General features: G+C 44.1%; 1 protein-coding gene across 1 annotated transcript in view; it reads left to right on the plus strand.

Annotated features, from left to right (window-relative positions):
* Positions 1 to 15,178, plus strand: part of LOC124722881 (protein zyg-11 homolog B-like) — a 233,030-nt gene that overhangs the window by 146,555 nt on the left and 71,297 nt on the right. Inside the window, exons 6-7 of the mRNA XM_047248018.1 lie at positions 6,882 to 7,027; positions 8,327 to 8,467. Of these exons, the coding sequence (XP_047103974.1) occupies positions 6,882 to 7,027; positions 8,327 to 8,467 (287 nt within the window). The remainder of the gene's footprint in view (positions 1 to 6,881; positions 7,028 to 8,326; positions 8,468 to 15,178) is intronic.

Genomic DNA, 15,178 nt, shown 5'->3' on the forward strand with positions numbered 1-15,178 from the left:
GTGTTATCAAGGTCTATCTTAGAAAAACATTCACCTCCAAGTCAAGAAGTTCCTCTGGGTGTGGTATGGGTTAGATTTACACTTCTGTCTGGGTATTGGTTGTCGATTTAAAGCTTCTGCACAGCCAGAGGGAGCCATTATCTTTCTTGACCACCACAAGGAGTGCAGCCCAAGTGCTGATCTTGACAGGTTTGATCACCCCAATCTTGTGAATACGATCAAGTTCCTACTTGACAGCTGTCCATAAGTAGACTGGAATGGGTTGTGCCCGGAAGAAACGAGGCACTGCCTCTGGACGCAAGGAGATATGAGCCTGGAGATCTGTGTTGCACCCTAGGCAAGGTTTGACTATAGGTGCAAATGCATTCCAAAGGTTGCCTAGGTCAGAGACAACCTGAACCTCTCCAGTAATGGAGAATCCAAACAATGTGAAGGCATCCAGACCGAGTGAATATTGACAACAACCAACATTATCAGCCTTGTGACCTCTTTGTAGGTGGAGGTGACTGTGATTTGACCTAGGAGAGGAATCAAACTCTCACCATACGCGACCAATGTACTGGAGGTTGGGCCAGTTTAGGAGAACCCAAACAAGCATATGTTTGGAGATTTGCCAGGGACAAGGTAGCTATTGTGTCCATCTGGAAACGGATGTCTTGATTCACAATTGTGTGGTTGATGAACTACTTGGAAGTGAAAGGATTGCTTCGAGGAACACTTGTTTGAAGTTCATGCTCCATCCGTAGATGCATGTGGGGAAAGGGGGCCAACTGTCCTGATGGTTTAGGACGCAGTTCAGAGATGCCCATCTTTCCCACAGTGGGTGTGGTGCACCCAGAGATCCAGACAGTCCACAGACATGTGTGCTGTGAAGCAATTGGAACGTGACGGTAAACCTGCTGCCTATGCTGAAGGGGTGTGGCCAGCTGTTCACAAACCAGTCGACCCATCAACTGTAAATGAATCATGATGCCATCATCTGGAAAGGGGTTTATGAGTATTCCTGCTTTATTGTATTAGTAGACAGCTAGCAATATGTACACAAGGAAAAAGTTTAGTGTTTGTATCCAGCTAATATTAATTTCATGAAGCAGTATTTTATGTTGAGACAGATAACTTTATTTAAATAGGCAGTCATTGCATGGGAATATGTGGTGGTATGTGTTATAACCTTTAATCACTAATGAAGTGCGTGGAGATACAAAAGTAGAAACACTCGCGGTTTACATGTTACTAACTCCGTATCTGTCACTCGACTGCCGGGCCGTGACATGCGGCCGGCGCCGTTCATAACCAGGTGGCGCTCCCGCGCTCGGCCGAGCTGCGGAGCGCCTCTATCGCCGTGTTCGCGTACTAACGTAGCGGCACTTTTGAATGTCGTGGCACTGTCACAACACTTTTCCCCCCTTGAAAAAAAAAACGCTCACTTTCGTGGAGACACGGACAGTGCGGAGACATCCATGGCCTCTTGGGAGGTCCCGAGAAGATCCCGCGGAGAAACACGAGAGTATGGTCGAAAATGTCCAGGACGGAAGCTGGCGCGTGGAACGTGCCTCCTGGACGAGATGATGGGTGAAAACTCCGGAGCAGCATCCATAGGTGTCGTGGACCTGGGGGTGTGCTCCAGCGAGATGGGTCCCGGAGAAGGCGGCGTCGCGACTGGGGCCGGTTCTGGCGTACTCGGAAGCGGTAGCGACGGCGGCGGCAGCAACACGCCCGGAAGATCGGCAGCAGCGACAGGACTGGCTTCTCGGGCTGGTGGAGACGAAAGAGGGGGCGGTGGTACCGGCGTGGCCACCACTCGTGGGCGCATCTGGTTGTAATGGCGAACAACCATGCCGTCGTCCGTACGTATTTCACAAAGCCGGCGGCCGCGAAGAGCCTGGACCACCCCTGCAATCCATTTAGGGCGAGATCCATACCCCCGTGCCCACACGTCGGCGCCCACCGGGTATTTTCCCGCACTAGGGGACACAGTACAAGGCCTGACAGGGTGAAGCAGATGCAGTAGGGTGCGCGGTTGGCGGCCATGCAAGAGTTCAGCAGGGCTGCGATCACCCAGAGGCGTGAAGCGATAAGAACTCAGAAATTGCAACAGAGCGTCATCTGTGGAAAAATCACTAAGGAATTTTTTCATTTGGCTTTTGAAAGTGCGGACAAGGCGCTCGACCTCCCCATTCGATTGCGGATGGAAGGGCGGTGCTGTAACATGATGAATCCCTTGTCCAGTACAAAAATCACGGAAGGCCTGCGAAGAGAACTGAGGGCCATTGTCTGTGACAATCGTAGATGGAAGACCTTCTAGCGCAAAGATTTTTGACAAAGCCAGCGTCGTCGCCGCAGTGGTGGGCGACGGACAGCGAACAACAAACGGAAACTTCGAGAAGGCGTCAATCAACAGTAGCCAATAAGTGCCGAGGAAGGGGCCGGCAAAGTCAGCGTGCACCCGTTCCCACGGCTGCGCCGGATCAGGCCACGGAGAGGGCAGAGTACGAGGCGCAGCCAGTTGTTGAACACACTGATCACACGCAGCGACCATGTGGGCGATGTCCGAATCGATACCGGGCCAATAAACGTGCCTGCGGGCCAAGGACTTAGTCCGAGAAATTCCCCAATGGCCCTCATGCAATAGTTTGAGAACAGCTTTGCGAAGAGAGGCGGGCACCACAACCCGTGGAGATGCGCCACCCGTGGCCAGAAGAACAACACCCTCACGAACAGACAGACGAAGGCGCAAGGCATGGTAGTTGCGAAGGGGATCCGACGCCCGGCCCTTGGTCCTGTCCGGCCAACCCCGCTGAACAAAACCAATCACCTGACGCAGGACCGGATCCCGCGCAGTAGCCGACGCAACCTGCGAACCTGTAAGTGGAAAACCCTCGACCGCACGACGTTCTTCCTCATCAATGTGGAAACAGAGGAGTTCATCGCGATCGAAAACCGGGTCGGGGCCCATCGGCAAACGCGACAACGCGTCAGCGTTGGCGTGCTGGGCCGTGGGGCGATAGTGAATCTCATAGTGAAAACGAGACAAGTATAAGGCCCAACGTTGCAGGCGGTGAGCTGCCTTATCCGGAAGCAACGCCAAGGGGCTGAACAGAGAGACCAGCGGCTTGTGGTCGGTGATGAGGTGAAACTTAGAACCATACAAAAAAACGCTGAACTTTTTCAGAGCATAAATGATAGCGAGCGCCTCCTTTTCTATTTGAGAGTAACGCCGTTGGGCATCGTTGAGGGTCTTGGAAGCGTAGGCGATGGGTCGTTCCGACCCATCCTCATACCGATGGGCGAGAACAGCCCCTAGGCCATACTGTGACGCGTCAGTCGCCAGAACCAAGTGCTGACCCGGACGGAATGTGGCAAGACAAGGCGCCGACTGCAAATGAGCCTTCAGGCGGACAAAAGCCTGCTCACACTCGGTGGACCAACAGAAAGGAACGTTTTTGCGTAACAGCTGATGTAGAGGATGAGCCACCGCCGCCGCGGAGGGAATGAATTTGTGATAATAAGCAACCTTGCCTAGAAACGCCTGAAGTCCTTTGACCGTAGACGGCCGGGGTAGAGCGGTAATGGCCGCAACGTGCTGTCGTAGAGGGCGTATACCCTCACGGGACAAGTGGAAACCAAGATACACAATGGAGGGTTGGAAGAACTGAGACTTGTCCAGATTGCACTTCAACCCTGCTGAATGCAGAACCCGAAACAGTGAACGCAAATTGCGAAGGTGCTCCTCAGTGGAGGCCCCTGTGACAACAATGTCATCCAGGTAGTTGATGCAGCCGGGAACGGAAGCCATGAGCTGTTCCAAAAACCGCTGAAAAATGGCCGGCGCGCTAGCGACGCCAAATGGTAACCGCTGGTACTGATACAACCCACAAGGAGTGTTGATGACGAGAAATTCCTTGGAAGATGCATCCAACGGCAACTGATGGTACGCCTCCGATAAGTCAAGTTTGGAAAAGAATTGGCCCCCAGCGAGCTTGGTAAATAACTCCTCAGGACGGGGAAGAGGATAAGTGTCAATGAGGCTCTGAGCGTTGACAGTGGCTTTAAAATCACCACACAATCGCAGACTCCCGTTTGGTTTAGAAACCACCACGATAGGCGATGCCCATTCGCTGGAGGTAACAGGAAGGAGAATCCCCGAAGCCGTTAACCTGTCTATCTCAGCTTTGACAGGCGCACGCAACGCCATCGGAATAGGGCGTGCCCGGAAAAACTTAGGGCGAGCTGTAGGTTTAAGAGTAATGTGGGCTTCAAAATCCTTGGCACGACCCAGACCAGCAGAGAACACGGACGAGAATTCAGAACACAAGCCATCCAGCTGGGGATACGGAATGTCCTCAGATATGAGGTGCACATCATCATCAATGGAAAACCCGAACAACTGGAAAGCATCATAACCGAACAGGTTTTCAGTGCCCGCATGATCCACCACATAAAACATGAGGGGCCGAACAACAGACTTGTAGGCAGTGGAAGCATCAAACTGGCCAACAATAGGAATTTTCTGCTTATTATAAGTTCGTAGATTACGCGTAACAGGAGACAAGGGAGGGGAGCCCAACTCCAAATACGTGCGAGAATTAATGAGAGTTACTGCAGAGCCAGTGTCCACTTGCATGCGAATGTCTTTATCCAGAACACGAACAGTAACAAACAACTTATTCGTTTGAGAAAGCACACAGTTAACATCCATGTCCGATGCTTCGTCCTCGTCGACAGGAACTTTAGGGGACCGACACACAGAAGCAATGTGGCCTTTTTTCCTACAGGAATTACACGTGGCCCAACGTTTTGGACACGCGTCTCTGTCATGCTGCACGAAACAACGTGGACAAGAAGGAAGGGCGGAACGAACCTGCTTCTGTGGTTGCTGTTTTCGCTGCGAGCGTGGCGGCCCAACGCGACGTTGTTGACGCGAGTGAACCGCCGCCACATCGTCGTTTCCCTGTGAAACAGGCAAATTGTCCGCGTCGAAAGTGGTCTGGACAGCGCCTACATCACACCACGCGTCTATTTGCACACCAGCAGCGTGAGACACTTCAAACGATTGAGCGATACCGAGAACTTCCGACAACGACGGGTTTGGCAATTGTAAGGCACGTTGCCGAACTTCTTTATCAGGAGCAAGCCGTAAAATAGCGTCCCGAACCATTGAATCAGCGTAAGACTCATGGTGAGTGTCCGTGACAAACTGACATTTCCGACTCAGACCGTGTAGTTCCGCCGCCCAAGCCCGGTAAGATTGATGGGGCTGTTTACGACACCGGTAAAAAGCCACGCGGGCGGCAACGACATGGGTGTGTTTTCGGTAATAGTTAGACAATAAGTCACACATGTCTTGGAAGGACAGAGAGGCAGGTTCCCGCAGAGGGGCTAACTGAGATAGCAGCTGATAGATACATGGGGAAATCCAAGATAGAAATAACGACTTACACATAGGAGCGTCGACAACGCCGAAAGCCAAGGAGTGTTGCCGCAAACGCTTCTCATAATCCTCCCAGTCTTCAGCGGCCTCGTCATAAGCAGGGAACGGAGGCGGAGAAGAGGAAGACAGACGATGAGTAAGCGACGTCGACAACGCCTGAATAGCAGCCGTCAGCTCTGTTTGTTGTTCAATAAGCGCTTGCATAAGCTGTTCCATGTCTGCCCCGACACGAACACACAAGTCCACAACGCAGGGGAAAAAAAAATATCCGACCTCGTCGCCAAAATAGTGTTATAACCTTTAATCACTAATAAAGTGCGTGGAGATACAAAAGTAGAAACACTCGCGGTTTACATGTTACTAACTCCGTATCTGTCACTCGACTGCCGGGCCGTGACATGCGGCCGGCGCCGTTCATAACCAGGTGGCGCTCCCGCGCTCGGCCGAGCTGTGGAGCGCCTCTATCGCCGTGTTCGTGTACTAACGTAGCGGCACTTTTGAATGTCGTGGCACTGTCACAACAGTATGCACACAATTGTACATACTTTTAATCTTTTTTAATATACTTTTGAATTATTTTAAATAACAGATAATTTTAATTAATGGAAAAGTAACTTTTTGCTCATTTCCAACTCACTCGTCCAACATAATTTCTAACTGGCTCTATCAGGACTGTTTAGCCAATTAAATTTCGCCACTGATGACCCATAAACGTCTCTTATAAAATCTAATTTCCCAAATGCGTACAGTCATAAAGCAAGAGCACTGATGATGACCATGCAGTTGATCATTCTAAAACCATTGTCACCACTGTTATCACCATAATAAATGGATGTGTTACAATGGAAGTTACTATGTAGAATTTACAAGGTTTACATATGTTCTCTCTTATTTCCAAAGATTTTGATTCTCTGTAATTAGCTTTTGTGCAATGTCACTGTTATAATTCCAACCGCACATGTTCAAAGAAGACAAACATCTTTTCCATTTTACTCATTTATCTTTTTTGAAATATGGTCAGGACATCACAGTTCTGTTGGCAGGCCACCATTGTTGAAGAAATATATGTATAATTGTAATTTATTGAAAACAACACTCGTACAACCTTACTGGACAACATCAGTAGTTTCAGCTACAGCCTTTCCCTTCAAAAATCTGATGTGCTGTTAATCATACACAAAAAACAGCCACAGAAGTGATCACTTCTTGTAGAATGATGCCTAACTTGAAATGAAATTCCAAGCATATTAATACTATTGATATGGAATGTTTAAATCTTGTTGTTATACTGCAGTAATTTTAGTGAGTATAAAGATGCGCCAAAGATTTAGGTAAACTCTCAGATGAAAGATATACTTGCAAACCAGAATTAATAAATTCATAATTTACTTAACAGACCCATAAAAGTAATCTGTTTATAATGTTTTTGATTATTTGTATCTTTTTTCAGGAAGGGAAGAAATTAATCCTGATGATCTTAGAAATTTTATAGACCATCACAAAGAACTACAGTTCTTAGGTCTCATACACTGTGACGTATGTTTTGAAGAATATTTTGTGAATCCTCATTGTAGTGGCTATTATAAAAACTTGGTGGTGAGTTGGTTCACAAGTATGTTTCATTCAGCTGCATTTTTAAAGATTATTTCAGTAATCTGTTTGTATCGGTTCATTCATTTTCACACATACTATTTATTTATATGAAAGTACTGTCTTGAAATAGAGTGACACTTCTTATCGTTTGTAAGCAATCACTTTTAGGTTTTTAAATTCATGATCCTTTCTTTCTTTTGACATCTGTAGTTATACTGTACAAATTGTGTAAGCTGATAGACAATTTTTATATGAAAACAAATCTTTACCTTAATTTTATATGCTTAAACTTCATTAGTAGACAGTGGAACAGTTACATCATTGACACTGACCTCAGGATGACATATCATGCCTTCCCTGTTTGAGCAGTTAACATTCCTCCCTTTGTTTACTTTTCAGTACTGCCTCCACTATCACCAATGATAGACTTTTTAAATCCCCAACCTCGAAGAGCCTAGTCATTTCTACATAAGTATTACAATTTCCTTAGATCCTACCCATACATTAGAAATATGTTTGCATCTAAAGTACTATTCAGAACTCCATCCAAGCTGAAAATTTCTGTGCACTCTTTCAAATTTGTTATACAATTACCATGACTTAAATTGAAGCTTCCCTTGTGCACCCCTGTGACTACCACTTTGTGTCTTGATTTGCATATGTATCACTTGCTCCTCTAGCACTATCTTATTGTGTAATCCTCATGCACTGACCTCACATACTTCCCAGATTTGAAATCTTTTTACAGTCGTATGCTTTTCCTGTAACCACATTAAATGTGGGAGCCTCATAGACCTGTTCTGCATGGTTCCATCTCTTAGTTGTGTGTATGTGTGACAGAAATGGAATCTAGCATGCCATTTGCTTAAGAGGGCATGAAAAAACACATCCAGGCAGGCAGGCAGGTAGGTTTATCAGGTCAGTCACAGTTTGCTGGAAACACGACTTTAATTTTAAATCAATAATTGTTTATGCACTGCATTTCTCTCTGCAACTAACATAGGCAGCTTACCGTGACACAAGAAAGCTATTACCCCATGCACCTTAAAACTAACTGCCGCTCAACTGCTTTCCACTCACAGTCACATCATAAAACCCACGTGTTACAGGACTCTTGCTGTTATGTACTGTCCATTGGGTGTACCTGGTTGAATGTTAGAAATTTTAAAATCTACAAGTATTAATTCAGTTTCTCATAATTTATTTCTTAATCAAATTTGCTCCTATCAAGTTTTTGCAACTAGTATTTTCCTACTGTAATCGTGCTTCTCAGCTGCTGTGAATTTTGTAACTTGTTTTCAGGTGGCTGGAACTGGTACGGAAGCTCAGATAATGGAGGGCCTCAAACGATACACAGCAAGGCCTTTCTATGTGCAGAAATGTTTATACCACTTGTTTAGATTAACACCAAGCTTCACTGATGCTCGTGTTGATATTATAAAGGTACATTATCCTTACTGTGTAGAAGAGATTATGTGAAAACTGTTCAAGTGAAATATGTTTGCTTTTATTTTAATTTGCAGATTGGTGTAATGTCATTCTTGCATTTACTTCCACTTTCTGATATCCAGTTCATACTTGTGACGTGCTATAGTTCCTACATTTTTTGAGATACACATCCCCTTCATATCATTAACATAGTTACCACATCCATTAAAGATTCACTGAGTTGTAAAAGTTTAATTTCGTGGTGCATCTGTATCTATTTTTATGAAGGGCAGCAGATGGCTTTTTTACATGTCCATTTTTCCACAGTTCCTATTTATAGTAGCAAAATCAAGCAGATTTATCATATTTCAGTGGCTATGAGCTTTGTTGAGTTTGTCTTACATAAAGTGATTGGTTAGATGTTAATCTATCAGACTAGCATGGTAAATGCAGATAAGTGTTTTGTGAGGATAAAATGACAAGTTCTTAGCTTGCAAGGGAAAGAATATTTCTTTCATAAGAAATATACTTCTTACTGTAGTAGTATTTTAGGTCAGTGTACTCTGTTAGCAGATTCCATGCCTGAGGCGTGATTCTGGAAGTTCTGTCTCCAGTGACCATTAACCCCTTCATTGCAACCAAAACATTTATCAGTCAACAATTTCTTTAGATGTGGGATTAGGTGGAAGTCATTAGATGCCAAATTTGGCGAAAACTGTGAATGTTCCAAAATTTCATATTTCAGACTCTTCAGTATTCTCATTGCCAAAGCACCTAGTGTGGTATATTGTGCTGATGAAAGACCTTTTTTTTTCCCACTCAAGCATCTTCTCATATAGTTCATCTAGTTGTTACAGAAGACTTGCAAAATAATCAGTAAGAAAAATCCCTTTTATATTCCAGAAAACACTGGCAAACCTAGCAAACCTTTTATAAAATTGATGTTGCATTTTTTCATTGAGGGCTACTAGCTTCCACTCATAGCTTTGATTGTTGTTTTGTTTGTGGCATGAAGTGTTGGACCCATCATGAAAAATGTAACATACTATTTCTTTTAATATGCCTATGACATCAGGAATTTTATACACCTCTAACTGCTGATTGTTCATTACCATACTGAATGTTTCCTTGATGGTTTCATATGTGACTGCAGTATTTCAGTGCTCCTTATATATATATAAGTCCGGGCAATATGCATTGAGCTGTGCATATCTTAACTGTTGAGAAGGTATAAAAACCTTTAAAAAAAGAGATAGGTACCACTTGATGTACATTATTGTGCAATGTGTATCAACATCAGAAAAATAAAAGCTATCTGTCAATGCCATCTTGTTCTGAGCCAGAATTTTGTATCATATCCCCATACTGGCCAAGTTTATGTTACAGTTGAATATGTCCATTACATGACTACAGTGCTTTCATACATAGTGAGGAAACACAGTGCAGTTGATTAGGATAAGATCAGAAACAAAATAATTTTTAAATATCATTGCCAATAAGGAAAAAAGAAAGGAAATAATACATTGACTGTTGTGAAAATAAGAGCAGTGCCTCCAAGGAAGTATTAGTGCATTCAGAATTACAGGACAATAATATACTGTGACTGTACAGTAAAGAATTATAGCAATTTTAATTATCAGGTGTACTGAATTATGTCTATATCTTACATAGCCTTTGTTCACATTATACTGTTTGTGAGGTTTACCAGATGTGCTGTTTTGTTTCTGCTGTTTCAGAAGGCAAACTTAGAAATTAATAAAGCTCATGAAAACTGGGTGGTTAAGAGATCTGCGACATCACATAGAAATTGATGCTGAACAGTAAATTTTGTGTGTGTTGAAAGATCACAGGAGATTGGCTAAGAGTCTTCGAAGTAAACATTTTGCCAACATAAGGACTACTACTTCTAAATTGTGGAAGCAGCAACTGTCCTGCATTTCACTTGTAATAACATGTCAATGAAGATAGGAAATGTTAAAATGAGAGCTAACTTTGTGGAAGACAAAAAGCCCCCATTTATTACAAAGACTGGGAAACAATCTTGTGTGCCAAATTATTAATAAGCTTACAAGCTTCTTCCTTAATAGGAGTAATGTTGAGGAGGGGTTGCAGAGTGAGCACATACGCAAATGCGTGTGTGCCTCCCCCCCCCCCCCCCCCACACACACACACACACAGGGGCGCGCGCACACGTAGAGAGAAAGAGAGAGATTCCAATGTACATGCAAAAGAAAACACAAGGGTTGAGGAAGGGCTACAAAAATGGAATAAGTAGTTGCAGATTGCATGTAGGAAGGCAGTAGTTGGGTAGGGGCAGGAGCAATACATAAGGAACAATAGAGGATAATGAGCATGAATGAAGGATTCGTACCAGGGAAGGACCAAAGGTTGCAGCTAAAACTAAATAAAATGATTTTAAAATGTAGAAATGTGTCTGTTTGACCATCCATGAACATCAGTTATATGTAAACCTGCATTTGTATATAACCAATGTTCGTAGTTCTATGTAAAGACTATAGACACACAAGTCACTGATGAAACAATACTGTTTAACAGACAACTGAGACAAGCAGGTTAACAAGAGTGTTAAGTGGGAAAAAACTAAAAGCTAAACATTTTCTTGAAACAAGACATTCAGTAGTTACAGAGTCATATTCCCCATAATACACTGTCCAGTCACATTTATGTCACCTCCTCTCAGACATGCAGGAAGAGAGTCCATGAATTTCTGGAAAGCATTGACAGGGATGTGGAACCATGCCAAATCCAGTGCCATGTCCACCTGCACTAGGCTTTTTTGGTTGAGAATCTGTGGCACAAAGAGTCCAATCCAGGTGATCCCACAGATTCTCAATTGGGTTTAAATCCAGGGAGTTTGGTGGCCAGGGGAAGACAGTAAAATCATCCTGGTGCTCTTCGAACCATGCACATAAATTGTGAACTGTGCGACACTGTGCATTGCCCTGCTGGTAGATGCCATCATGCTGAGGAAAACGAACTGTGTGTAGGGGTGGACATGGTCCCCAAGGATAGATGCATACTTGTGTTCATCCATTGTGCCTCTCAGAATGATGAGGTCACCCAGAGGATGTCATAAAAACATTCCCTCCTGTGGCCTGTACTCTTCCAATGATTGTTGCAGGGTGTTTACTTTCTGGTGGTCATTTTACTGATGGAGAATAAAATGTGATTCATCTGCAAAGGTCATTTCTTGTCACTCTGTGGGTATCCAGGTGCTGTACTGACACACAATTTCCAGCCTTCATTGTCAGTGAACAGCACTTAGCATGGATACATGAACCAGGTGCCTTCTGCAGAAGCCCATATGCAACAATGTTCACGGAACAGTCATTGAGGGGAGACAGTTGGTAGCCTGGTAGCCCCTCGGTTCATCTGGGTGGTCAGTTGCATAACATTTGCACATTTATTTGCCCTTGCATATCTCCACAGATGTTCAACCCTGCCCTCTATGGTCCATAGGCATCACAGTTGGTCCATGGGTGGCACATTTGCATGGCACATGTTTTGGATAACGTCATTTTGTGATGCGTGGTATACTTTAATCACGGCAGCATCCAAACAGTTTACAGAATTAACCATTTTGGAAACTCTTCCATACCTGGCCCGAGAGCCAACGATCATGCTGTTGGATATCAGATAAATTGATAAATTGATCAATTTCTGCACTAAGGCAATGACTGCACTGTTTTTTGCACCCACCTGACATGTTTTGTATGCCTCCACTGTTAGTGCTTCCAACTGCCACTTATGAGTGGTTATTGTATGTTGACATTTAACATAGGCAGTGTCACATTAATGTGTCTGATATGTGTTGTAGCCACTGTGTTGCCTTACATTCTTCCCTATCCATCATTGAAGTCATTAAATAATGAAGTGATTAAAAGTTAGCTGAATGGAACAATATGCACACTTGACAAAGGCAGCATGTTGACATGATACTTCAGTTTTGGTGTATCCACACTGGAGTAGTTTAGTATGAAGACCCAAAGTGATCACATTATCGGGCTCTTCGTCATGAGCTGTTCAAAAAAAATCCCCCCCCCCCCCCACAGTATTTCAAGCAGATGTTTAGTGTTTTACCAAATGATACCTCAGGAATGTAAATCCACTTGACATTGGAGTAATATTCTACAATATTTATTATTTTACAAACTGATATTTGGCTTATGCCATTGTCAGGTACAAAGATAAATATGTGTGGCTGTGAAATTTTTGTGGGACCAAAAATTTAAAAATTGTGCAACTACAGCGTATTTCAATTTTCAAAGATGACAGTTGTTAATATTTGATTTAGGACTAAAATGAAAGGTATTAGTTCAGTAAAACTGTAATGTAAAACAATTTGGGTTTGATACAATATGTGACACATTAAATAATGAAGTACATGATGAATTACAACAATTGTTCTGAGAGAAAAAATAAGTTGAACTTCTCAAGGAAGGACTTGTAAATGACTACCCAGAGTACTGTGACTGATGGAGGGGTGGGTGACCTCCTAGCCTGTGGTTGTGCCCCATCCATGGTGCCTTGCTCTGCTGGAATACCTGAAAAAGTAGTATTTGTCTGCAGCAGCTGCACTGGTTCTAGCTTCTTTGCTTGAGCCGTGTGCCTCCATTTCAAAACAACAAACCTGTCTTCTTCACTTTGATGAGCCGTGGTGGCAGTGGTTGCACCCTCAGGCATGGGTGGGTCCTTCTTCTGCTGTCACCTGTCAGCAGAATTGCAGAATGTGGTGGACTCATTATCTTCCAAGGCTGCTTTTGTAATGGCAGTGAAATTTCCATTTCGTCTTCATCGTGTATGACGTCGCCGAGGCTTGACTCCACAATTTCAGTGGCCTCTTGAACTCCTTGTTCATTGGGTGCTCACAGCATGGCATTGATGGGTTGATTTGTCAAGCCTGGTGGGACGTATACTAGCAGGGCCATAGTCTCTCGACTGTCCATGACTGCTGGAGCAACCAACAGGACATTGGCTGCTCGAAAAGCCGAGCGTGGTCGCGCATTCACCCTTTGGGGCCACCTGCGGCAGGACAGCATTCTCTTGCTTCAACAGGCCTGTTGGGGCTCCCAGCAGTACACTGGCCTCTTTACTGGCTGTGCCTCACAGTGCAATGGCCACCTGGTATCATTGAAAGCCACATAATGCTTTTTTGTCTGCCTCTCGTGCAGGGTAGGCGCCACCTCTGGCTGGGTGTTGCATGATAGCATATAGCTCTGGCACCGAGAGCACACGAAAATCTGAATACTGAACCAGAGTGTCATCCGTGCTTCTGTGCTCGGTTGTCGTAAATGGGGGGCTGGATGTGGCCATCAATGGGGCGTGCGCAGTCGCCTGAGCCTGTTTTGCCGCACAGCTATCCACCGCACCCTTCGCAGCAGCAGCAGCAGCAGAGGCATGCTCCTTTTTGCTTGGCATCTCAGCTTGGAATGCAGTGACAGCTCTACAAATAGCCCGTCCTTTTTATACCTTATGTATGCAATTCTACCGCCATCTGTATATGAGCATATCAGTATTCCATGACTTGTCACCTCAGTGTATGCAGGGTGGTAGTTACAATCAATCATTCGAATCCAATGAATTTCTGATTGTAACATGAAATTCTGCGGTTGATAATTAGACTGCAGATTCTGCGTAATATTCTGCTTATTTTTCGTGACTCACAATTTGAGAGCACAGCAGCAATAAATGGGCAGTATCATTTCATTAAATGTAGAAGAGGAATAAAACAATTCATTGTACTGTACTTTCAGTAAATCATATGAACCAAATGTTGAAACCATTTTGTTCTAAATATCTCTTTTGTTGTTATTTGTAATCATAAAATTGTTACTCTTTCCTCAACAGATCACAATTTTGATATACACAAGTCTAGAGATTGTGGTTGAATAACTAACCACAAAACACTCAGGCAAAGTATGTTTTCCTAAATGGAGTGTTTTCAATTTCTCCAAACAAAAATTGTTAGCCTTAATTCCAATTACCATGGCGAATTAGAAATCTAGTAGTGTGGGGGTGGGGTGGGGGGGGGGGGGGTGGAGGAGTTGGTGCGTGCACGCGCATGTGAGTGTGCATGTGCACACACTCACTCATACCTTTTAACAAAAAAGTTGTTATGCTCCATAAATAGTTACAGCTCTTACACTCATGAGCAACTGGATTAGGTGCTCATTGGGGTGTGCAGCACCCTCTTAGCCCTTATTACCATGACGACACATCATGGCAAGAACTGAATGTACCACCAAGAGGAATTCGAGCCATGCCAGTCTATGACCACTCAGCCATCTCCTTCAACTTTATGGAAATTAGGTAGAGCATGCATATTATGTTTTCTAAATATATAGATGCCTGCAGCACGGGACAAACAGAGGAATGATATAGTCAATTGAAAAACTGTTTCACATTTCTGTTCTCAAATCAGGGAGCAATACTGCGATGGTTTGTTCAATATGGCCATGGTAGAGTATTTCCTCCATTCATTCGCACTGAGATAACTTTCCCTAGCTGATGACTTGTGTGTCTCCATGCAGCTGTTACAGGATTGATGCTGCTGAAACTTACGAGTCACTTTTTGGCAGAAGAGAAGAGAGTAAGAAACTTCTTGAAAGATGGCATCCTGTAACACTTTTTTAGATGACTGGCAACGTGACACATTCTTGTGATTAATTCATCCTGGAAGATAGCATTCACTGTAATTAACATTCC

Source organism: Schistocerca piceifrons, chromosome X (assembly GCF_021461385.2).
Source record: "Schistocerca piceifrons isolate TAMUIC-IGC-003096 chromosome X, iqSchPice1.1, whole genome shotgun sequence".
Classification (NCBI taxonomy): Eukaryota; Metazoa; Arthropoda; class Insecta; order Orthoptera; family Acrididae; genus Schistocerca; species Schistocerca piceifrons.